This window comes from Setaria viridis, chromosome 4, assembly GCF_005286985.2.
Source record: "Setaria viridis chromosome 4, Setaria_viridis_v4.0, whole genome shotgun sequence".
Lineage (NCBI taxonomy): Eukaryota > Viridiplantae > Streptophyta > Magnoliopsida > Poales > Poaceae > Setaria > Setaria viridis.
Genome location: NC_048266.2, coordinates 5,301,326 through 5,324,468, shown reverse-complemented (window position 1 = coordinate 5,324,468; position 23,143 = coordinate 5,301,326). Strand labels below are relative to the sequence as shown.

At 46.8% G+C, this 23,143-nt stretch overlaps 3 protein-coding genes across 5 annotated transcripts; 2 read left to right on the top strand and 1 right to left on the bottom strand.

Moving 5' to 3' along the window:
- Positions 1-8,507: 8,507 nt before the first annotated feature.
- Positions 8,508-12,692, top strand: LOC117852242 (protein IQ-DOMAIN 9). Of its 3 annotated transcripts, none has more exons than XM_034734253.2 (6): positions 8,508-8,674; positions 9,324-9,445; positions 10,927-11,067; positions 11,184-11,411; positions 11,549-11,662; positions 11,894-12,692. In XM_034734253.2, exons 2-6 carry the CDS (start codon positions 9,371-9,373, stop codon positions 12,392-12,394), a joined length of 1,059 nt encoding a protein of 352 aa, XP_034590144.1. In that variant the 5' UTR covers positions 8,508-8,674; positions 9,324-9,370; the 3' UTR covers positions 12,395-12,692. The 3 variants fall into 3 exon arrangements, with proteins under 3 accessions (XP_034590144.1, XP_034590142.1, XP_034590143.1); XM_034734251.2 differs by having other exon boundaries at positions 8,509-8,674; positions 9,320-9,445; XM_034734252.2 differs by lacking the exon at positions 8,508-8,674 and adding an exon at positions 8,699-8,857 and having other exon boundaries at positions 9,320-9,445.
- A 36-nt stretch (positions 12,693-12,728) lies between these two features.
- Positions 12,729-14,911, bottom strand: LOC117852241 (3'-N-debenzoyl-2'-deoxytaxol N-benzoyltransferase). Its single transcript, XM_034734248.2, has 2 exons — positions 13,475-14,911; positions 12,729-13,399 (listed from the first exon to the last, which is right to left on the bottom strand). The coding sequence occupies exons 1-2, from the start codon at positions 14,299-14,301 to the stop codon at positions 12,856-12,858; spliced, it is 1,371 nt and encodes a 456-aa protein (XP_034590139.1). The 5' UTR covers positions 14,302-14,911; the 3' UTR covers positions 12,729-12,855.
- Positions 14,912-17,995: 3,084 nt separating this feature from the next.
- Positions 17,996-22,716, top strand: LOC117854222 (protein SEEDLING PLASTID DEVELOPMENT 1). The gene is made up of 9 exons (XM_034736524.2): positions 17,996-18,418; positions 18,503-18,717; positions 18,872-19,022; positions 19,716-19,907; positions 20,537-20,699; positions 20,824-21,059; positions 21,753-21,929; positions 22,030-22,152; positions 22,269-22,716. The coding sequence occupies exons 1-9, from the start codon at positions 18,011-18,013 to the stop codon at positions 22,572-22,574; spliced, it is 1,971 nt and encodes a 656-aa protein (XP_034592415.1). The 5' UTR covers positions 17,996-18,010; the 3' UTR covers positions 22,575-22,716.
- The last annotated feature ends 427 nt before the right edge of the window (positions 22,717-23,143 follow it).

The following is a 23,143-nucleotide window of genomic DNA, read 5'->3' as shown; positions in this document are numbered from 1 at the left end:
ATGAAGATGGCGAACCGGTGGACCAGAAGGAGTACAGAAGCATGATCGGCTCCCTCTTGTACCTGACGGCGACGAGGCCGGACATACACTTCGCCGTGTGTCTGTGCGCTCGTTTTCAAGCTTCACCGAGGACATCTCACCGTCAAGCAGTGAAGAGGATCATGAGGTATCTCCGCTTTACCCCTGAGTTCGGTTTGTGGTATTCTGCCTCCTCGACACTCACGCTCCGGGGATACTCCGATGCGGACTTTGCTGGGTGTCGCTTGGATCGCAAGTCTACCTCGGGTACTTGCCAGTTTCTCGGTTCGTCTTTGGTCTCTTGGTCTTCTCGTAAACAATCTAGTGTTGCTCAGTCTACCACCGAAGCTGAGTATGTTGCTGCTGCTAGCTGTTGTTCTCAGCTGCTTTGGATGATTTCCACTTTGAGAGACTTTGGTTTGGATTTTACTCGTGTACCTCTTCTTTGTGACAGCACGAGTGCCATTAGTGTAGCCAAGAACCCCGTTCTCCACTCAAAAACTAAACACATTGATGTGAGATATCATTTTCTGAGAGATCATGTTGAGAAAGGGGATATTGACCTTGGCTATGTTGCTACCCAAAACCAACTCGCGGACATTTTCACCAAACCCCTGGATCAAGCCAATTTTGCTCGTTTGCGGGGGGAGTTGGGTGTTTGCTTTCCTTTCTGAGTTGGGTTTTTGGAGCTTCTCTTGTATTATACTTGTATCATTTTTGTACAAAACATGGTAGGATAGTCACTTGTTCATGATAGCTTTGAGTTCTTCATGTATATCTTATCATGCTATTTTTGTGATATACTGTGGTGGATGATACATATGAACATCATGTCATGCTTTACCTTAGTACACATTTGGGTATGGCATGTTGTTCATCTGTATCATTTTAGCTTAGTTTCCATGCATTTTGTATCATATTGCATTTTGTATCATGTTGCACTAGATGAGCTTCTCCTATATATCTTGTGTACTCCCTTATGCTACCTGTGAGGTAGTGCTGTGGTTGGTGATTTTGATGCAATGTGCAGTTATGCTCTTGATGATATTGTATACTTGTTGAGATAACTGTTTTTGAAATTCAATGCTAAATTCTACTCTATTAACTTGCTTATCACCCATGAGTAGATGCTTGGTTATGGTTTGCCCTTGGTTGAATATTGGTTCCATATCTAGCTTATGTTTGGAATTCATGTTCTTTTCAATTGGGTCAAAGATCTAGGTATCATTGCAAATGTTTAGCCCATGATGCACCCCTTGGGGAAGCATGGCTTCCTTGTGCCGCAAAGGCACTTCATGTATTTTGCTTTGTGTGAATACTGAAAATAAATATGCTGAAAACTTCATAAATTCACAAGTTTTTGTGCTTAATGTGATATTATTGCTTGCTTAGTTGTTACAAGATGTCTACCAAAAGAAGTAGACACTTGGTTTCAACAAGCTTTAAACATGACTTGGGATGCATATGTGGGTGTTTGCAATGATCTCTTGTTGAGAATGGATTTTCCTAATATGAGCTCTTGATGGACTAGTCTTTTCTTGCTTGGGTGATTCTTAACTAGGTGAATGCTCATGTGGTGATCTTTTTATACATTGCTAAAACTTGATATTTGCTTCACCTCCACTGTTGTAACTTGATATCATCTTGTTGGCGATGCTATTGTTTCTTATGATCTATCAAGCTTTATCTCCCTAGTAGCCTTTGAGAGTGCATTGTGATATATTTGAGAAGCTTGTTAGGTTCTGCATTTCCATGGCATGCACTTTGTGCTTTCATGCTCTTGATGATTGCATTGTCAACAAGGGGGAGAGAAATCTACACAAACTCTTTCATCTATCAAGGGGGAGACTTTGCATGTATGCATGATTTCAGGGGGAGTGCATATGTTCAGGGGGAGTATTTATGAGTTGTTATACTCTTGTTATGCTCTTATGCCCTTATACTGGTCGTGTTGAGCTGTTTACCTCTTCTTGAGGAGCCGGTTTTGATTTGAGTTTGGATTTTCATGTGATTGGTGTTGAGCCCATTTTCTGCCTCTTCTTGAGGGATCACATGATTTTGTCTCAGTTGTGTAGAGCCGTTGCCCTTATCTTAGGGGACTGAGATTTTTCTATTTTGAGTTTCTTGTTTTTCTGTTTCAATACTATGAATTTGTGGGGTGTTGTCAATGCACTCATCAAGGGGGAGATTGAGGACCAATGGTGGTCACCCTTGGATGATGAGTGATTGACAACGTTGTGTTGGTTTGATGTTTCTCTTGGCTTGTGATGTGCAGGTGTAGGATGCGATGTGACGGTCGACGGCGTGCGGTGAAGGTCAAGCGAAAGGTTCATGCCGATGGACCAAGGGCGGTGAAGGATGAACGCGAGTAGGCTTGGACCGATGGACCCGAGGAGTCCGGGCGAAGTCACGGCGATCCACATGGTGCACGGAATGGCGAGAGGGCATGACAGGTTGGAGACGACGTCGGTCGAGTCAAGCGGGAGGCTTGGCGGAGGCCGGACACGCGTCAATGGACGGTTTGGGTGGTTTGGGCCTCAAAACCACCGCGCAGGCAGGTTTCCCGGTTTGGGCCTCAAAACCGGGGGCGAGCCCGGTGCGGCCGGAGCTTCGAGAAGGAGGGCACGTGGCGTCATCGCGAAGCTTGCGTCGAGGCGAAGCAAAGTCGTGAAGGCGGCGTGTCCGTCCGATGCACGTATAAAAACTTGGACCAAAATGCCCCTGCGTGGGTAGTTATCTTAGTTGTAGCTGTAAGGGTAGTATAGTCTTTCGTCCTGGACTATAAATAGGGATGGGGGGCTGGTTATTTCAGTACCTCTTTGCTTAGCAACTCATTATCTATTTGCTTAGAGGCTAGTCATGTGCTTAAAGTGAGAGGAGAGAGGGGGATTAGGGTGTGATTACTCTTTTCTCTTGATTTCTTCATCTTTAGTGGGTGGATGAAGGGAGGAGGCTAGTCCTCATCTTGTATAGAAGATGTTCTCGTGATTTAGCTTTATTTGTTGTCTCAAATCGTGCTAAATCTTTGATTCCCGAGCGTTTTTCTTTTTCCCTATTTTCGGAACTATTTTTTGGGGATTTTTCGTTCATCATGTTTGAGCCCGAATCTTGTGAGATTGGTTGAAGGGAAATGTTGCTAGGACCTTGGAGAGCATTCGTGATATGATCTCCTTTCAAATCCCTCACGAATCCGGCTTGATTTTGAGTTTTTCCCAAATCGCGTTTTTGAGTTAGGATTTCGGTTTTCTCTAAAATCCGTGATGGATACTTGAGCTTTTTGAGATCTTTCTCATGGATCTATTCGCACTTGTGGTTGCGCATCTATAGCTCAAGTTTTGTCTCGATTCATGGAATTTTGAGGGAGTATTTTTAGTTTGAAGTTTAAGTGGTGTTCGTGGTGTTCTTGTTTCTCTCTGTCTGTTCGTGCGCAGGAAGAAGCGCAGCAGCAATCGATCGCACAGGCACGCGGGGCGCACGTGCAAGTTGCAGCAGCGAGCGGGCCGTCAGCGGCTAGGCGGACCAGCCCAGCACGCTACTCCTAGCGGTCCAGTCCAGCACGGGCCAGAGCAAGTGCAGCTAGCGCAGGAGCTTGCGGCGGCCCAAGCAGGTGCTCGTGGCCCAGGCAACAAGGTAGAGCAGCAGCCCAGCTTGCACATACGCTGGCCCAAGCTTCAAGGCAGCACTAGCAGGCCAAGCCCATGTGAAGTAGCAGCACACAAGGTGACCCACGCGAGGTGCACAGGCCGAACAAGCTCCCAGGCTGATTCACGTGAACAAGTCCTGCCTCATTTTGTGACACCACTGTGAGTTCAAGTTTTCTCTATTTTTAATTCTTGGAATTAGTGAGTCATCTTGCGTCACTTGCTTAGCTTTTAATTAGTTGTCACTTTTGCTAATCAAGTCTAACTATTAATTATTTTGCTCTCTCATTTGCTAATCACGCCTAGCACTTTAAATTATTATTTCTTTTTTGCTTAGTTGACGGATTAGCTAGGAGTGATCTGGTTAATTGTGTTTTGAGCAAACTTGTTAGAGTAATTTCATGTCTTGCTTCCGTTATGTCTTGAGCGTGTCAAATCGTTCCTAGGGTGAGCCTGTCACGAGTTGACTTGCGTCATCTTGACGATACAACGCGCAGTGTGCTGTGGGGTTGCATTTGGGACATAGGCCTTATTCTCATTAAAAATTTTTATAGGCTCCCATTCACCCCCCCTCTGGTCGCCCTTTCGGTCCTTCACTTACCAATGCATTTCTAGAAGATAACGTTCTTAGCCAGTTAATTTCAAGCACGGCAATGATAACATACTAGAGAATCCAAAACCCCCCATCGTAAGGGAATAATCAACTCTGAAAATGGGATACCGGATATTTAGGCTAGGATTTTCATGTGCTTCAGTTTGGAGTTTTTTTTTTTTTTGAAAAACCTGCTTCAGTTTGGAGTTATCGGACCAAGACTACTCCAAAACAGGCCTACTGATTGGAAGTGGGACAGCAACTGAAAACGGCTGTGGGCCTGTTCTTTGATTACAGGACTACAGGCTGCAACTGCTACATACGTTCTAAATGCATTCAACTGAGTTTGTCCATTTCGAAGAACACTCTGCCTGAAAACCGGATTTCTCCAGGCGTGTACCAAGCAGTATCCACAGATGCATGGATGCTGTTCTACTGATGCGTGGGGTCCACAGCATGCAGTGTGGTCCCAGGAGTCTCCCAAAGTCACATAATCAAAGCTCTCTTCAGAAGTTCAATTTTCATAAGATAGAATTAGTACATGATAATCTTCTGGGCTGCCTGCTGCATCTGCATGTGAAAAGTTCGATCTATTGGATGGGCATAATTATAAATTGGTTGGAGTACTAGCTGAAAAGGACAATTCAACGATCAAGCAGCGGATGCAATGTGATTCGCTCGTGCTCAACTGCTGATAAGCCGTAGTTTTTATTTCTATTTTTATTTTTATTTTGGCTCTTCTCGAATCATGCATGTGCATGCAAATGGTTTGAATGCACGATTTCTGTTATCGGCCCAGCCCGTAAAATCGAATGGCGGGGAAAGTCCAGGCTAAGGAAGCCGGAGAAATGGAAGAAGCCTCCTAGCCAGACTTTTTGCTATATGGGCCGGGCCGGGCTCAATGATCCTGCAACTGGCCGCTTGATTCCGTGGGGAAATTTCAAACACTAATAAAAACAATTAAAAATCCGGAAAAAAAAGAAGTAAAACAATGATCAGGATTTGTGATAAATGTGATGATTTAGGGACAGTCAAACACAGCCGACAACAACTTCAGACAAAAAAGATGGCCGACAAAATCTGCAGTTCTGTACCCAGCCTGAGCCTAGTAGTATGCTCAACTGTCACATTATTGTTTTCCTTTTTTGATAATCTTGCACTCAACTGCCACAAACCGCCACCAGTTTCAATTTGCATATGATTCACACGGTAATATTTATATACTCATATTCATGTACTATACTACTAATCACGGGTAGCTAGTTCATGCTGGCCTGTCACTCCGTATACACCGAATTGGCGATTGCTTCCTGCTGTTTCCTGTGATTGCTCTCGTGCAGGTATCTTCGATCTTTAAGCTCGTCGCTCCATTTTGTCATCTGATGTTGACATGGCGGTTGCGTCGTTGTCGCCATGATTGGAGGCAACAACAGCTTGCGTGTACACGCCCTGATCTTCCAGCCGATCTCTTCATCATCATCAAATGCACGCAGATATAAAAAAAGAAGAAGGTTGCAACAGCTACGCAAACCGCAGTCGGTTACACCAGTCGAATCATGCTCAATCAGGACCCCTGCTCGAGGTTCGTTTTCGGGTGTCTTGCTGCTGGTTGCGGCAGCTGGATTTTCTGAGCATTTGATTATGACTCAAGTTCCCGGTTGAGAATTGAAATACCATCAATCAGTAGACATTTCTCCTCTGCCTGTTTTGTTTTTTTTATTTTACTTTTCAAGAATGAAGAAGCCTGTGTCGGTTTGCGTTGGGATCCTGATCATCCAAATGGAGTCAGCGGCAAGGTGCTAATTCTATTGCAAATGGATGCCAACGCTGTTTGGAATATCCACGCAGCGGGGCAGGGAGATCACGGCTAATCACGACCATCGCCCACAATGGCTCTGAAATCCCTTCCACCGTCCCACTGCTAGAATGCGACCCATAATCGCTGAGTCTCGAGTTTTTTTTTTCATTATAAAAATCTAAGCACTTGGTTCACGTACGGTGTGAAGAGGTAATCTTTGACCACTTTAGTTTGGTAATTTTCTGAGCATAATGAGGATATTTACACACTGTCGAGCAATTTCATGACTTGCTACCGTAGTTGCTCGTCACTTGCAAATTTAGAGCGATTTTATCATAGAAGTGCTAGTGCAATCATGCAACGAGGTATTGAACTTTTCATGGAGCTTTTGCAAGGACACGTGAATAATCAACCTCCGCATATTTTTTGTCTCACTAGTTTCTCCTCCTGAAATTTACACTTAGCACAGTAGCCAATCTGAAATCTGCACTTCGAATAGTCCAGGGGGGCAACTGAAATTTACAGTGTAGGGGGCAATTCGACATTTGCACTTATCTAGCGCCAACCTGAAAAACTAGGTCATATTTAATTATTTGCCAAGAGGCCAAATTGACATCTGCACACTCTTCCATCGTGGAGGCCACTTGAGCTGACATGGTATGCGACTTTACGCGGGCCAATGGGAACGACTTGAGTGACCTGCTCCCTTAATTCCAAATTATAATTCCAAATTATAGATCATTTTGATTTTTCCAGATGCATTCTAGACACAAGGTATATCTAAGTACATAATAAAGTCTATGAATCTACGAAAGTCAAAATAACCTATAATTTGGGATGAAGGGAGTAAAATTCTCGACTACGGTGGCAAGAGGGGAGGCCTGCCCTACTACTTCCATGCAATTTACAATAAATTATTTCCGAGGCCATTTTTCAATCCACCAATAAAATAATTTGTCAGCACATATTATAGAAGTACTCCACTTCTCTGTATTAACTAATGCACCGCTTGATTCTTCTTAATCTTTTGACATTTAGTGCACGAGTTGCATTCATTCATCTCTGTACCTCCAGCCTTTTAGCTGCTGAGGTATCATTTTTTCTGAAGCTGCTGATGGCACATCATGCACTACACATCACCCATGGGGCAGTCACATTACCTTGCATTGCACTCATCACCACCACCATAATTGTACAAAGACACGACGACCCCGACGTGCTGTCTCTCCACGACAGTACACTAACAACAACAACCTAAGATCTTCACCTCTGCATTGCATGGCTTCAGTTTTTAGCATGCACCTATGGCGCCTACTGTCTGGGGCAAAAATGGGGAGGTTTACTGCTGGAAACGTGTAGACTGCAGCTAGGGCTTCGGCTTTCCGGCAGACGTGCGGCCAATCACCGGCGCGCCAGGCGCCGGCGTGGCAAATGGATCTCCGGCTGTCCGGCCAGGGATTAGCTCCGCCGTCGCTGTTGGCGTGGGCTGTGAGGCAGGGGAAGGGAACAACACCAGCGCACCAACCGTTGGAATTGTAAACTGGCCAAGCCAGCCCAACGTGCTCGTCGCATCCCCTTCTTTTATCGGCGGCTTCTTCAGAACTCGCTTGGTCACCGTTCTGCCATGGGTTGATCAGCAGAGCTGGCCAAGTCACCGCAGATAGCAATGGTCTTCATCAGGGGAAAAGGCCTGTGTTGTTTTGTTGTGTAGGCCACTGCAGATTCAGACCAGGAATTCTTTTTTTTCTCTTCCATTTCTACTCCATGAGACCAGATAGCATAAGTGGAATAGCAGTGGTGCGGTGTTCTTGCCTCTGAATGATGCTCCATCACAGTCTTGACTGCAAGTTTGGACCAAATAATACACAAGAATGCTCCACCTCGACTCTAGCAGGAAAAACATAGAGATGCTGATGTAGTGGTGCCTCTGAAGATGGTCCTGCAGCATAGTCTTGATTGGACCAGCAATGCAAATGAGCATCCTAAGCCTGGGAGGGCTCCAAGATTGCCCATGGGTGACCAGTCACCAATGGCTTAAGAGTTTGCTGCTCACCGTTCACCAACCAGGAGTACTGCCAGTACAATTACCTGACAATTAGTACCTCTATTATTTGCTCACACTTCCTTTTAACTCAGACAGTTTCCGAGGTTTCTTCACATGAATGAACAGTGATAGTAAAAAAAAAAACTGCAGCCTGTATTCTGCAAGCAGCATGCCATACTCTGCTCTGCTTTGCTCTGCCCAAGTGGGTCATTAAGGAGAAGTCAAGGTGAAGCTGCCTCCTGTCCCCCTTTATTTACCGTCAAAAAGTAACCACTAACACCGCAATCACGCACTAAGTGAAAGTCAGTAAGTCAGCAGTCAGTGGTCAGTGGCCGAGGGATGCGCGAGTAAAGAAAGCAACGGGGGAGCAATTGGACAAGGGACTTGATCTGGACCTATATCTAACTCCAACCCTGCACCTTTCCACCTTCCCTCCCACCGCACCCCCCCTCTCCGAAAGCTGGAGAGGAAGGAGATCCATTGCTTCCGATGGCTGCCTCCCGTCCCTGACCTCCGACCTCTGCCATCTCCCCCCACCTGACAGCAACTCCTGATCGGATTCAGGCTAGGCTGAACCTCAGGTACTTAGTTTCTGCTCCCTGCTGCTTGTTCCTCTGCTCTCTGGTCCTGGGCTTTGCCCTTCTTGGTCTGGTTTCGGCTCTGGGTTTACGAGGGGTGCCCGCTTTCTTTGCGCTCCGATGGATGAACAGAGGATTCGATGAGCCATGGGCTGGTTTCCCCAGGGGTTTGGTCTTCTTGTTCAGGTTAGAAGGAGAAAGCACCAACCTTTCTTGCAGGGAACTTGCCAGTTCTGAAAGATTTCAATGGGTTCTTGAGTTCTGTTTTATTACTCAGCTTGCTCGATTTAACTTGAGTTAACATTCTTATTCAATTTGGCAAAGTGTCTGTCTGAAATCTGAATACAATTTTCTAGGGACTTTCTCACCGAAAGGAACTTCGTTTCTCATTCTTGTTGTAAAAATTCGTTGTAGATATTCAGAAATACTATGATGTTTGTTCACTTCAAGAAGTTTTTGCTTTTTTACTCAAGTCATAGTATCAGAGAGATTCAGAACAAGGCTCTGAACTTGGTTCGTCCGTAATAGTATTTTCCACGCCGTGATCAACGAATGTTGCACCATCACGTGAAGTCATTATTCTTTTGCAGTTTTTTAAACTACACATCCTAGCTAATCTATTCCCCTTCATTTTCCTTGTGATCTAAGCAAGCGGACCTGAACACAAATTGATCCCTGCGGTGCACCCCTGTTGAAGCCATGGGGTCCGGGGACTGGTTCAAGACGATCATCAGCAAGAAAAAATCGAAACGGGCAAAGTCAAAGCACGCAAAGGTACTCCATCATCTTTTCTTCCATTCCCATCCTCGAGAGAAAAAAAAAAGATAGCCTTTCTACCCCAATTTCGAAGCCCCTCCTGGATGTCCTGTACACCAGCTTGCCTTGCATGCCTTCCAAGCAACCTGAAAAGGGATGCCATTCATTCTGTTCCATCATTAAAGAATGGCCAGGACAAGTGGACATCCTATCATCTGAGCCAACTTGGTGTACTGTTGCTGTGCCTGTGCCAATCATAATTAGAAAGTTGGCTGTAAGGAAAGCTTGGTTTGTTGGTAGCAATAATGGAAAGTTACTGATGTTGACTTATAGAACAGTTTCTCTTTGGGTGAGTTAGAGTTAGGTGCTACCTTCAGGATAATAACTTTCTGCATATCCGGAATGTCCTTTGGCTGCTGCTAACAGGGCCATCAACTGATAGCAAGAAATCTTAAACCATCTACTTGGATAATGACTAGTTGTATATGCAAAATATCAAATATTTATCTCCCTTCAGTAGTTGAATTGTTTACTAGACAGTGCACGGTTGCTTGTTTTCTTCTGTGTTGCTTTAGGATATAATCTGCATGGAGCCCTCCAAGAACCTGCATTTATCATTGAGCAGTCATTTCTTGACATTTTGGTTTGATTCATAAATTCAGTAAGCCATGCTATGTTTCAAGTATCACTTTTGAACTTGGATTTGTCATTGGGATAGTTTGACTACTGATTAAACGGTCATGATATTTTGTATTGATCTCCCATGGCATTTTCTTCCTAAATAAATGTTGAAACATTTGTAAGGAAATTTGATCTGTTCAAGGCAATAACGGGAGACTACATTATGCTGGCTTGAACTGTGTAAGTTAGAGGCTTTTTTTTTTTGGTGTGTGCGTGTATGTGCGTTTTGTTTTGGGAGCAGGTGTGAGTTGGAGACTTAGAGTTAAGTGCTAACCTTCTGCATATCTAGATGTCATCTGTGGCCACTGGTAACTGGGCCCATCAACTGACATCATTAAATCCGATATTGTTTGCCTGGCCAATGACTAATTGAACATGCTAAATATCATTTTCTTTAGTAGTTGATATCTTTACTAGATATGCCACAGTTGCTTGTTTTCTTCTATGTTGCTGTAGTCTGCATGGGACCCTATAAGAACCTACATTTATCATTTGGTAGGCATTTCTCTAAAGTTTTTATTTGATTCAGTTGCCAAAATTCAATGAGATGTGTTATGTTCAACTCTCACTTTTGAACTCAGACTGGCCAGCCAAAGTAATTTGACAACTAATTTGACCTTTTATGACTTTTTTCCCCTCCTACATCAGTATTCAGAGATCAGTTGGCCTAATGAAACTTTTGGTCCACCAGTCCTAATTGACATCGATAAAGTATCTTTTGTTGCTGAGGGTTTTGATATACCTTAGAGAAACTAATGGTCGAATATTGTACAAATGATCATCAGCCTCATTTTTACCTATTTCCTTTGCCAATGAAGCTCGCTGGTCAATTACCAAATGGAGGCAGCCAGACAAATCAGAAATCGAATGGCCCTTCTTCCAGTAGTGACCATGAAGACAATGCAGCACTCGAGGAATGGGCTGCTACACGGATTCAGAACGCGTTTCGGAAATACAAGGTAACATGAACCGTTGATGATATGGATTTCACTACTGTTACGTAGACTGCTGAATTCAGACATTTTACAAATGGATTGTTACCCCTTCTTCAACACTGCTCATCACTTACTTGCAGGCGAGGAAAACCCTCCGTTGTCTCAGGGGCATTAAAAGATTGCGTGTTGTTGGTCAAGCCAATCCAGTTAAGAAGCAGACTGCTGCCACACTGAGCTATATACAGTCTTGGAACAAGTTGCAGTCAGAGATAAGAAACCGGCGTGCTTTCATGGTCACCGAAGGGCGCAACAGGAAGAAGAAGCAGGAGAATCAAATGAAACTCGAGGCAAAACTACATAATTTGCAGGTGAGTGTTAACCCTCAAGAGTCATGTTCCTTGTAAATTATTTTTACTCACTCACTTGTCAAAGAACTCTAGTCAGAGAAAGTAATATTTTGTTAATGATATTGCATTTTTTGTTTTTTGGTTCCATCTTTTATTAGGTTGAATGGAATGGAGGTTCGGATACTATGGATGAAATACTTGCTAGGATACAACAAAGGGAAGAAGCAGCAGTGAAGCGTGAGCGAGCCATGGCCTATGCGTTCAACCATCAGGTTTATACTAACTGTTATTTCTAATGTTGCGGCTCATTTATAGTACATAAATCAATATCTATGATTGAAGTCAACTTACGAAAGGCTCAAAACTTCAGTCTAAATCTAGACACATGCCTTAACTCTGAACCACGACAATCATAATTTGTTCAAGAGAACACATAGCAGCATTCTGAGTGAGTGAGTGCACCTCAACAGTGTCAAGACAATGATGTATTTTATCATTTGCAGTGGAGAGCAAGGTCTGCCACAAGTCTAGGAAACTTCAGCTATGAAGTCGGGAAGGGTGGCTGGGGCTGGAGCTGGATGGACCGCTGGATAGCTGCAAGGCCATGGGAGCCGCGGTCCCTGGTCCACCCCGAGAACCCGAAGAAAGCACAGGCAAAGAAGGATAACAGCAACACAAACCCATCGGCTCTGAAGCTGCAAGGCTCCATCACCCTAAGCAACAACGTCAATGACCGGAAAACCTCTAAGAAAAAGCCATCACCGTTAACCGCTGATCAGAAAAAGCCATCACCATCACCTATTGATCAGAAGAAGCCATCACCATCACCTATTGATCAGAAGAAGCCATCACCATCACCTCCAAGCGATCAGAAGAAAGCGGCGCCGAAGGAGCAGAGAGCAAAGGCGGCAGGCACTCCGCCGAAACCAAAGGCCAAGGAAATGAAAGGGAGACCAGAGAAGCAGCAGCAGCAGCAGCAAGTGGTTCCTTCAGTCAGCGCATGAAGACAGCAGTCCTGGAAATGGTTACTGATCATTGTACGATACATCTTGTGAAGTCCTCGTGTTTTTCACAGTTTGTTGTTTGTTTTTCTTTTCTTTTTTTTCATTTTTGTCTCCTTTCAGTGATATGGAACAACGAGTGCCAATGTAGAATGTGCTTGGTTTGAGCGATTATGCACATATGACATATCTGATGAGAGTGGTTTTGGTTAGGACTAGGATATCTGCTATTCATTGCTGTGCTGTTGTAATAAGACTTGCCTGGCTATCTGCTTGAATGGAAGGTCTTGTTGGAACAAAATTGCAAGTTCGTTCTGTCCATAAAATTAGGATCAAATTGTAAATCAATCATAAGCATATTGAACGAGTATATTCTCCAAAGGGTTTATTTGATCCAAATGAAGATTCAGTTCAAATTCGATGCGGATTATTCAGTTTGCTGTATCAGACTGTCAGTAACAAATTCACAATTTTCCCGCAGAACTCTGCTGCTGCTGCATCACCAGGTCCTGCATTTCCTCTCTGAAGTCAGCCACCGCCATGCGCCGCAGCGCAACGAACACCTTGAACCCCCGTCGCCGCCTCTCGTCCCCGGCGCCGTAGGGCAGCAGGAAGCACGGCTCCGTGCTCCCGAGGATCCTCCACGAGAGAGGCAGCACGGCGTCGGGGCCGCCCCACCCGAAGTCCACGTCGCCATGGCCGAGCCGCCGCCAGTCCGTGAACGCGCTCACGGCGCCCGCCGTGACGCCCTCGCCGCGGTGAAGCTCCTGGAAGTCGATGTAGGACCGCACGTACTCGTCATCCACGGCCTGCTTGCTCTTCCTGATCAGGGCGGCCGTCGCCGCCAGTGGCTGGGCGGTGAGGTCGCCGGCGGCCAGGGCGACGTACACCGGGACGCACACGTTGCCCCAATACCCGTCGAGGAGCGGCGGGTCGACGAGCTTGCTGATGTTCATGGAGTACACCATCTTCACCACCTCGCCGGAGCTGGTCCCGTTTGCCTTGACCCTGCTCGCCGATCCACGACCACGGTGAGCATCTGGCTGTGATCCAGTTCTTAAACAGGTGGGGTGAGGTGCTTACTTGGCGCGCCAGATGAACGCGGCGACGACCTCGAAGGTCGTGAGCCTGAGACCGGCCTCGTCGGCGAGCCGCGCTCTGAGCGCCTCCACGCGCGCGTCGCTCATGTGGAAGCACTCCCTGGCGAGCTGCCGCTGCTGTTCGTGCCATTCCCCCGCGGCGCCGTACGGCCCGCACCGCGCGACGTCGCCGTCGAGCTCGAGGACGCGGTCGAACACCGGCGTCGCCACGCGAGACGGCTGCCTCGGCCCCAGCAGCTCTCGACGTTCCCACACTGGCGCCACGTCGGGTGAACCCATCCCGCGCGCGAACCGCGCAGCGGCGGCGAGGAACTTGGTGGCGCCCGCGCCGTCGCAGAGCGCGTGCGCCACCCGCATCCCGAGCGCGACGCCGCCGCACGCGAACCGCGTGGCCTGGAGCGCAAGCGCCGGGCCATCCGCGACGCCGCCGCCATTGCCGTCCCCCGGCGCGAGGCAGTCGAGCAGCGCCGATCCAGGGCTGTCGGTGTCGACGTCGGCTGCCGACAGATCAGACGCCGCGAGGACGAGGGGCACCGCGCCGGCGTCGAGGGCGACGTGGCCGTCGCGGACGACGCGGCCCGCGAGCGCGGGGAAGAGGCCGAGCGCGGCGGCGAACGCGCGGGGGAGGACCGCGAAGGGGTCGACGGACGGCGGGGGAGGCGGGAAGAAGCGGAGCGTGCGGAAGGTGACGTCGAGCACGTTGCGGTCGGCGTCGAGGCCGGAGAGCGGGAGCGGCGCCACGGCGTGCGGCGCCGGGGCGGGTGGCGACAGGCGCGCGGTGTCCAGGACCCGCAGCCGCTGCGACTCCATGGGGGAGGGGCGCCGCGTGCGTGAGCCCCTGCTGTTGGAAGCTGCTGCGTCAGTGCGGCGACAGACTGACGGCGAGTGCCGCGGCAATGACGACGAGGACGACGGTGACGAGCTGTCCGGGTTTAAGAGCTGTCAAAATTGGAGGAAGTAGGTGGAATGGCAGGGCAGGACAGACCTGGGCGAGGGGTTGGAGGAATGCTTTGCGGGGAGCGGCGACGTGGGAGCACAGGCACCAGTAGTCCAGTGGCGTTCATGTCGTCATCGCTAGCGGCCGTGTTACTGAAGCTCGCAGAGGACTGAAGACTGGAGTTGAGACTTCTGGACTAGCGAAACCGTGTGAGCTCCTCCCTCGACAGCTTTGCACAAGTTAGTCTGATCACCTACAAGCACGTCCTCTTACTTGCTAAAACTTTGTTCCCCGTTCAAAGTAGAGAGAAACTACATGAACATCTTTTGAGCGTGCGCCCACTGAGTTGGTGACGTCTTATTCTCCAGCCACCGAACCAATTGCTAAATAACAGAAAAGTTACTCAAGGAGGTTGGCTAGTGCTACTGAAGTTGTCTGAAACTGACGAGTCGATCCTGTGTTTTGCTATGTGTTCAGTAGAATCTGTAGTGGGCGGTGGGCCTGCAAATGATCTTAGGGGGGTACATGGTTGGCCCAGATGGCTCACTCGAGCGAATGGGTATCTAACCATCGCTAGTAACGACATCGTTGAACTCATCAACTGTTATCTGAAACTCCGAACCTCGTGGTTCCTTCCGCGCTCTGTTCTTCTTCCCAAATCCCCAATTCTCTATCCTATCTGTATTCCATTAGGTTTCGAGCGAGATCATAACATGATGCCTTTCATGAGTCTACTGAAATTATTCTGAACATGAGTTTATTTATGTTTCGCAAGAGAGCATGAATTCATTTCCAGGCAGTAGAACTGTAGAGATATGAGTAGCCTCCCTGCCTGCGGCCTATGCAGGTACAGGCCTGCAACGCGGACGCCATGCCATGCAAAGCAGCAGGCCAGCACAGGCGTGCAGGCGCAGCCTGGCGTCGGGCGTCGGCGGCTTTGGCCAGCGCCCCGTCGTCGTGCGTCCTACTGCGCCTAGCGCACTGGGACCGGCGGATCGCGCGTCCGCCTGCCCGTCGTGGCATGCGCTCCGCGTCCAGCACCTCCTGTCGCCCTGGCGCGCCACCGGAAACGAGAGCAGCGGGAGCGGGCGGCGATTGGACGAGGGTGAGGGGCGCGCGCGCACACACGCAAGGAGAACGGCCGAACCAAAATGTGGCCGATGGGAGTGGGGCTAGTATATAAGCCCGTTACAACTTTAGAAATTAGACCAACATTATAAAATACTATATTCAACATTTTCTAAAATATAAATAAATATCTTATAAAAAATTCTACGTTCAACATTTTTCATTACCTGCTTCAACATTTGGCTAAAATGAATTCAACATTTCAAATTTTTTATCTTCTTCTCCGACCACGGTAAGCGCACAATGGGGTTGGCGGCGCATGTAGGTGGGATGGCGGGTAGGCACGGCAAGGCCGCACGCTTGGGGCAGCGACGCATCAGGGGACGCGTGGCGCACGCTAGGTCATCAGCGCTTGCAGAGATGGCGTGGGGGCGCTCACGGGTGGGGTCGTCGTGTTGGAGGGCCGGCGGCGGCGTGGCTATAGCACAAATAGGGGAGGGGGCCATCCAACATATAGTGCGCACGAATCTTGTAGGTTTTCTGATGAGGAATGGGTCTGCAGTTGGGCTTCCTAACTTCTTTGAGGCCAATTAGCCTTTCGTTGTAGCCTAGCAAATGGCTCGCGTAGAATTCGCGTAGAATTGTAGAAACAAAGTTGTCTTCGACCTTTGGGCACATTCAAACCTCCCAGCAAAGTTTTCATGGCAGGACTTTTTTTGGAGGGGTTCAGGGGCTCCAAGGGTTTGGTGTCAGAGTCCCCTAGCCCCGCGTGCTGGATCCATCATGGATGCCAATAAGATGCCTTGTATTGTAGCAGGAGACACTGCCATCCAATTGTTTCGGTGTAGGGTGATATGACCCGTCGTGTCATCAAATCAAGCGGCTCTAGATTGAGGCCATGTTTAGTTACTCCCAACTCCCAACTTTGACACTATGCAAAAAGAAGATTCCCCATCACATCAAACTTGCGGTACATGTATGGAGTACTAAATGTAGATGAAATTAAAAACTAATTGCACAGTTTTGTTGTACTTTGCGAGACGAATCTTTTGAGCCTAATTAGTCAATATTTGGACAATAATTCACAAATACAAACGAAACGCTACAGTGTGCTACAGTGCTGTAACAGTAATTTGGCACCTCCCAAATTCCCCAACTAAACACGGCCTGAATAGCTAGGATTCAGCACACCGAAAGAATCACTTTCTCACTGAGTTAATTTAGGACTTCAAACATTTGGCTTCTCCAACTTACCTCTATAAACATTGGCTTCGCCAACTTACCATTAAAAAAATATTGCCATCTTAATTCTGTAACTATTTTACCATTCTGACATAACCGATACATGAGAAGACTAGATTGCCCCTTATCCCAACTGTCATGGATACAGAACATGGAAAGTTATTTCTTATCTGTAAAATATTATTAAAAAGGGTTAAAATTTTAAAAAATCTCATTCGATGTGTTGCTTGCCCATTAACTAACGACGATGGCGACCATAAAGGAAGACAGCGGTGCTAAGAATGACGGTCGCAGAGTCCGGAGACAATTTTATTTTTTATTTTTTTAAAAAAGAACACCACTACACCAGCGCGGGAAAGAATGACCGGCTTCCTGCTCCATGCCTGTATTCGAGTTCGAGGTTGTCTTGGGCGGCAGCCGCTGCGCGGGATGCACAGCCTGGGCATGGCGAGGCCGCGCGGGACGACCGTGCCAGCCGGCGCAGGACAACCGTTGACAGGCCACGCAGCTGCGGCTCTCATTTTTTTATATGGAACTTTGGTCTTAGGCCATGTTTAGTTACCCAACTTCCAACTTTGACAATATGCAAAAAGAAGATTCCCCACCACATCAAACTTGCGGTACATGCATGGAGTACTAAATGTAGACGAAATTAAAAACTAATTGCACAGTTTTGTTGTACTTTGCGAGACGAATCTTTTGAGCCTAATTAGTCAATATTTGGACAATAATTTACAAATACAAACGAAACGCTACAGTGTGCTACAGTGCTGGCACAATAATTTTGCACCTCCCAAATTGGCCAACTAAACAAGACCTTAGTTAGCCTAAAATCTCAACTTTGGCACTATGCAAAAAGAAGATTCTCCATCACATCAAACTTACGGTACATGCATGGAGTACTGAATGTAGACGAAATCAAAAACTAATCGCAAAGTTTTGTTGTACTTTACGAGACGAATCTTTTGAGCCTAATTAGTTAATATTTAGACAATAATTCACAAATACAAACGAAACGCTACAGTATACTACAATGCTGGCACAATGATTTTAAATCGGGCAACTAAACAGGCCCTTTATATAAAGGCCAAGGGAAAAGAAAGTTAAATAGATTAAAAGAGCAAAATGGTAGCAAAATCAAAGCTGTAATGTTTCCCATTGCAAATTGGCAAACTGGCGAGTGGCGAGGCCAGATGTTTGAATGAAAGGGTAAAATTGCAAAAAGCTCTTCCTCACCCGCAACTCTTTCCCTCCACTCGTGCGCCCCGACCCATGCCGCCGCCGGCGCCGCCGCTCCACCTCTCCCTCCACCCTCCCCACACTCTCCCGCCCTCCCGCCGCCGCGCCTCCCGCTCCCCTTGCGTCGCCTCGCGCCCGATCGCCCCTCGCCCCGCCTCCCTCCTCCGCGGTGTGCGGCGCCCCCTCCGCGCCGCGCAGGGCGAGGAGGCGGTGTCGGAGGGCGCCGCGTGGCCGGATGGGTCCGAGGAGGAGCTCCGGAGGCTTCTGGAGCTGCTCCCCGGGGAGCTTCGGCGGCGGGTGGAGACCCACCCGGAGCTCCCGGCGCTCGTGGAGGTGGTCATGGACCTCGGCCGGCCCCCGCTCGCGCGCTTCCCGTCCGGCGACTTCCTCCTCTCCCACCGCCCCATCTCCTTCGACGACCTCCAACACGCCACCTCCCAAGTCCGTCTCAATCCGCTGCGCTTAATTTGTTACGCTTCGCGAGTTAGCGTGTTTGCTTATAGTCTGCTATGCCCTTTTTGGTAGGTTGGTGACTTTGGAGCGGACAATCGTGCCGGAATCAGCCGGACGCTGCACCGGATCAGCGCGATTCGGAACCGGAAGGGCGTCATTGTAGGCCTCACTTGCCGCGTTGGGCGGGCAGTGCCCGGGAGCGCCAATTTGCTTCAAGATTTGGTTAAGGATGGTGGGTCATTACTGCTCATCGGTCCACCGGGGGTAGGAAAGACTACTGTCATAAGGTAGGATTGGATTCACGAGCTTTGATTGTTAAGATGTAAATTTAGAAGTCAATGTTGGTGAGAAATATTGGTAGCAACTAGAATCACAAATGCTCGTGATCCAGAGTGCCAATATGTACCGAATTTGGCCTTGATTTGTTGTCTTGCCTTGCAGAGAAATAGCCCGAATGCTGGCTGATGATTACAAGAAGCGCGTGATGATTGTTGATACATCTAATGAGATTGGTGGGGATGGTGATATTCCTCACCCAGGAATAGGCAATGCCCGTAGGTTGCAAGTGCCTAACCAAGATATGCAGCACAAGGTCTGTTGCCTGAAATAACCCTTTGCATTCTGAAGTATGAATACGATTGTTAGCTTCTTACATGTCGTGCATAAAGAATATAAATCAGTACTCTACTTAACTGTGCATCCGGTCAAATATTTGTGTAAATATACTGTCTATTCAATAATGCACAGTATTATATAAGTCTGCTGCATGTGAGGTGTGTGCCTCCAGGGTGCTCCCTGTATTGTCTGCTAGACACTCTGAAACTAGTTGCTAGTTAGTTGGTGTCATTTTGCTCTTTGGTGGTTGTAACTTGTAAGTGAGCAGTGTTCCCAAAGGTTGCTGGGGCGCTGGTTGAACGCAGTGACGCGATCTGAACTTGAACGAGGTACTGGTTTTGGTCCTGTTGCTATGTGTACAGATAAGGGCGTTTTGTCCCTTAAACTCTAAAAAAATAGGTCTTCTGGCCTCTTTTATGGAGGGTTTATAGCTATCAATTTGATAACTTACACACGTTCCTGGTTGAATTACCGATCAAGGTCAGCTTTCTTTGTGTTTGGCAGGAACTTGGAACCTCAGACCTTTTCCTTTCTGTTTGCTTGTATACTAGTTAACACTCGCTTACTTTTTAAGAAGGCATTGGATCAATTCATATGTATGTTAGATACTGGTGTGTTTTTAATGCAAACCTTACTGCTTATGCTAATTAACTTATTTGGTATCAATCAGGTACTGATAGAAGCCGTGGAAAACCATATGCCTCAGGCAATTGTAATTGATGAAATTGGAACAAAATTAGAGGCTATGGCTGCTAGCACCATTGCCCAGCGGGGAATACAGCTTGTTGCAACTGCCCATGGTGTAACAATAGAGAATCTGATCATGAATCCATCACTAGAGATGCTTGTGGGAGGAATACAGGTAAGGACATTCTGCATTTCATTCAGTGTCCGGTTCCCGAACCAAAATGTCGTCTTCTGCTATTCCTGTCTGTAATTTTACCCTTTTTGGTTCTTGCTGCTTGAAATGTAACATATCAAATTTTGTATTTAAACTCAGCTTTGTAGCTGTTACATGTTCCAATTGAAGATTGTTATTTATCAGATTGTTTGCTTGTTTACAATGGAGGTTTTCAGAAAAAAGTTGTCAACTTCTAGAAGATGGAATAGTTAAAAAAGTGAGAGAATAGACTATATTTACAAATCAAGTTTTAAACCTGGTGCACTGATCAATAATATAGCCACATAGGACAACTACTGATTTTGCCATATGTGTCTGAGCGTGCAAGTGAGTTTTTGGTTCTTATAGTTTGCTTCCTGATTGCCTGATTGGTGCTTCTATGTTTTCCACGGGAAGACATTAGTTCTAAAAATCGTCAAGGCTAATGCTTAAGTGCAATCTAGCAACTAATTGTTATAGCAGACGCTCAGCTTTCTTCTCAGAAGGCACAGAAGCACTTTACCTTCTTTTCCTTTTCTGTCGTTATATGTTACCGTTTTTGTCAAAATAAAGGAGATTTCTTACTGTATGTCCAATTGTTTGTATGAAAGAGTGTCACACTTGGTGATGAAGAAGCTAACCGGAGAGGGGTCCAGAAAACTGTCCTAGAGCGCAAGGGCCCATCAACATTTACATGTGCTGCAGAGATCGTCTCCAAAACTGAATTACGTGTCCATCGTAGTTTGGAAGCCACAGTAGATGCTCTACTTGCAGGTTCTCACCGATTGTTCTATTTTCTAGCTGCATTATCATGTTAAATTTGATGCTATGTTTATGATATTAGACACATACATAAGTAACTCTGATGTCATCATGATTTACGCTTTTGTTGGTGCAGGCAAGCCACCTAATGTTGAAATTCGGAAGTTGGGTCCAAAGGGATTGGTGCAGGAAGTTTCTGTGCAAAAGGAACAATCGCATATTGGTCTTTATGAAGATGCAACTCAATTTGACGGCAATTCTCTAAGGAATGCCAGAAGAAGTTTGGACTCTGCATTTAATCTTGATTCTGCTGAAGGACATATAGAGAAGTCAGATGAAGCTGAGTCAAGCTTGAATCTATACGCTTATGGGGTATGGATTTCTTCAATAGTTCATTCTTTTGATGCTCTAGTTTTATGAGCAGTGTGCCCCTTTACCTTAGTAGGTAGGTTCTCTGGATAATGTCTTTGTATATAGAGGGCGGCAGAGTGCTGTTTTCGGTAGAGTGGCATTTTCTGATACTTAAATTGACTGCCGTTGGTTATATATAATAGAACTATTCAGGTATGGTAGGTATGTAGCACTCAAGTACGTTGAGCTGGTCAGTTACTTCTAAGCCTCTATGATATTGATCAAAAGTGCAATCTTTGCTGTTGGTTATATATAGTAGGACTATTAGGGTAAGGTAGGTATGTACCATTGAAAAGTAAGCTGAGCTGGTCAGTTGCTCGTAAGCCTCTATGCTACCAATTATCCTTGATGATCTTTGTTTGGAAAGTGTATCGGAAGGTTGCTATTGTGGACTGGTGTGGGGTGCCATGTCTTGTGACTTGCTCTAATCCGCATGCTTGCTTTTCCAATTTGTTTGGGTACACAATATTGTAAAAACACCTAATCCAGTTAACTTGACTGTCTTTCTTTGTTTGCATATTCCCTCTTGTCACTGCAACAGTAGTGATAATAACCTATGTTCACCGAGTTTCATTAGCTTTCATTTCTTCACCCAAAGTTTTTTCGTTAATTTTTCAGTACTTAGTTTGTAACTTATTGGATAGGCTGTTCTAGATCTCCGAGTCGACTGCCTTGCAAGCCATTAAACAGCTGGAGTTGGAGGACGTTGTTGCTTTAACTTACAATATCAGCGAAGCTGATGCGGTGATCGCGTTGCATTCGAAGCTCAAGAAGAATTCTCAGATTCAGGCTGTGGTGAAATCTCAAGATATACCGGTTTTTTTTGTGAAGGTTTTATCTGCACATTTTTCATTTCCGACCCCAGTGCCAATTTACTCTTTTATAAGTACTAAACTTTTTTTTCCTTATGTTTGCTTGCTGTTCTTCACAGACAAACTCCCTGTCACAAATCACTAGAGCACTCCGTGCCCTCGTCGACGATCACATGGACGAGTTGATAGATTATGAGGACAAGGAAGAAGCGAGATCATCAGAGGAAACTGATGCTCTGGAGGTACATCTATCATTCCTGCACAGTTTCCCCCTCCTTTCTAGTGTTTTCTGAATTCCGACCGCCCTCACTGTAACATTGTTACTCGTCCCGAATCAATCCTTCAACAATTGTACCAGGAGGCGAGGCTGGCAATCGAGCAAGTGGTGATCCCGAAAGGCGAGAGCGTGCAGCTGCTGCCGAGACCGCCAAGCATCATCGCCTCCCAAGTGGATCTCGTCGAGAGCTTCAGCCTCGAGTGGGAGGTCGTAGGCCAGGATCTTAACTCCCACCTGAGAATCCTTCCACACTTCACGGCCAAAGAAGCCACCGGCGCTGAGCAAGGAACCGCGGCCGGGCTCGCCGACTCAGGGAGCACCGATGATGACACGGATGATCACACACACCAGAACGGTATCACCAGGCTACCTTTCCTCCCTGATTAGAGGGCATAACCTTTTCAGTTCGTTGGCTGCAGGCTCTGCCGTTGCACCTGGCTGTATATTCCCTTCATCCGGGGGTAACTTAACTTTCATCAGAAAGCACTTTGTGTTTACGAAAGTGGATAAGAGTGCTGCTCTACGCGTACAGATCGAATCCGTTGCGAATCAGAACCCGAAAACGTCGAGGCCGTTTCACGTCTTTCCGGTCGAGCTGGTGACGGTACAGTCATCATCTTCATGCATCTCTTTGGAACCTCCTTTTTACGTACAGAGTCATCTTCATCCATTCTAACATACTGAACAAGGTTCTTGTTTTTTTGAAAAGCACGTACGACTGAACAAGATAGGCATGATATAATCTGGTCACTGCATTTCTCCCATCAGCTAGTGGCCCAAGCTCCCATTTTTGTACCAGGCCAACCATGCCATTTTGGCCATTCCTACGCACAGCATAGTACGTACGGCAGCATTTTTGGTGGGTCCCACCACACTGCCTTAAGGACTTTAAACTACTCGTGGCAGATGATGCCCTTTGACTCCTGGTTGCATCCAGACATCATCAGCCGCTTGAA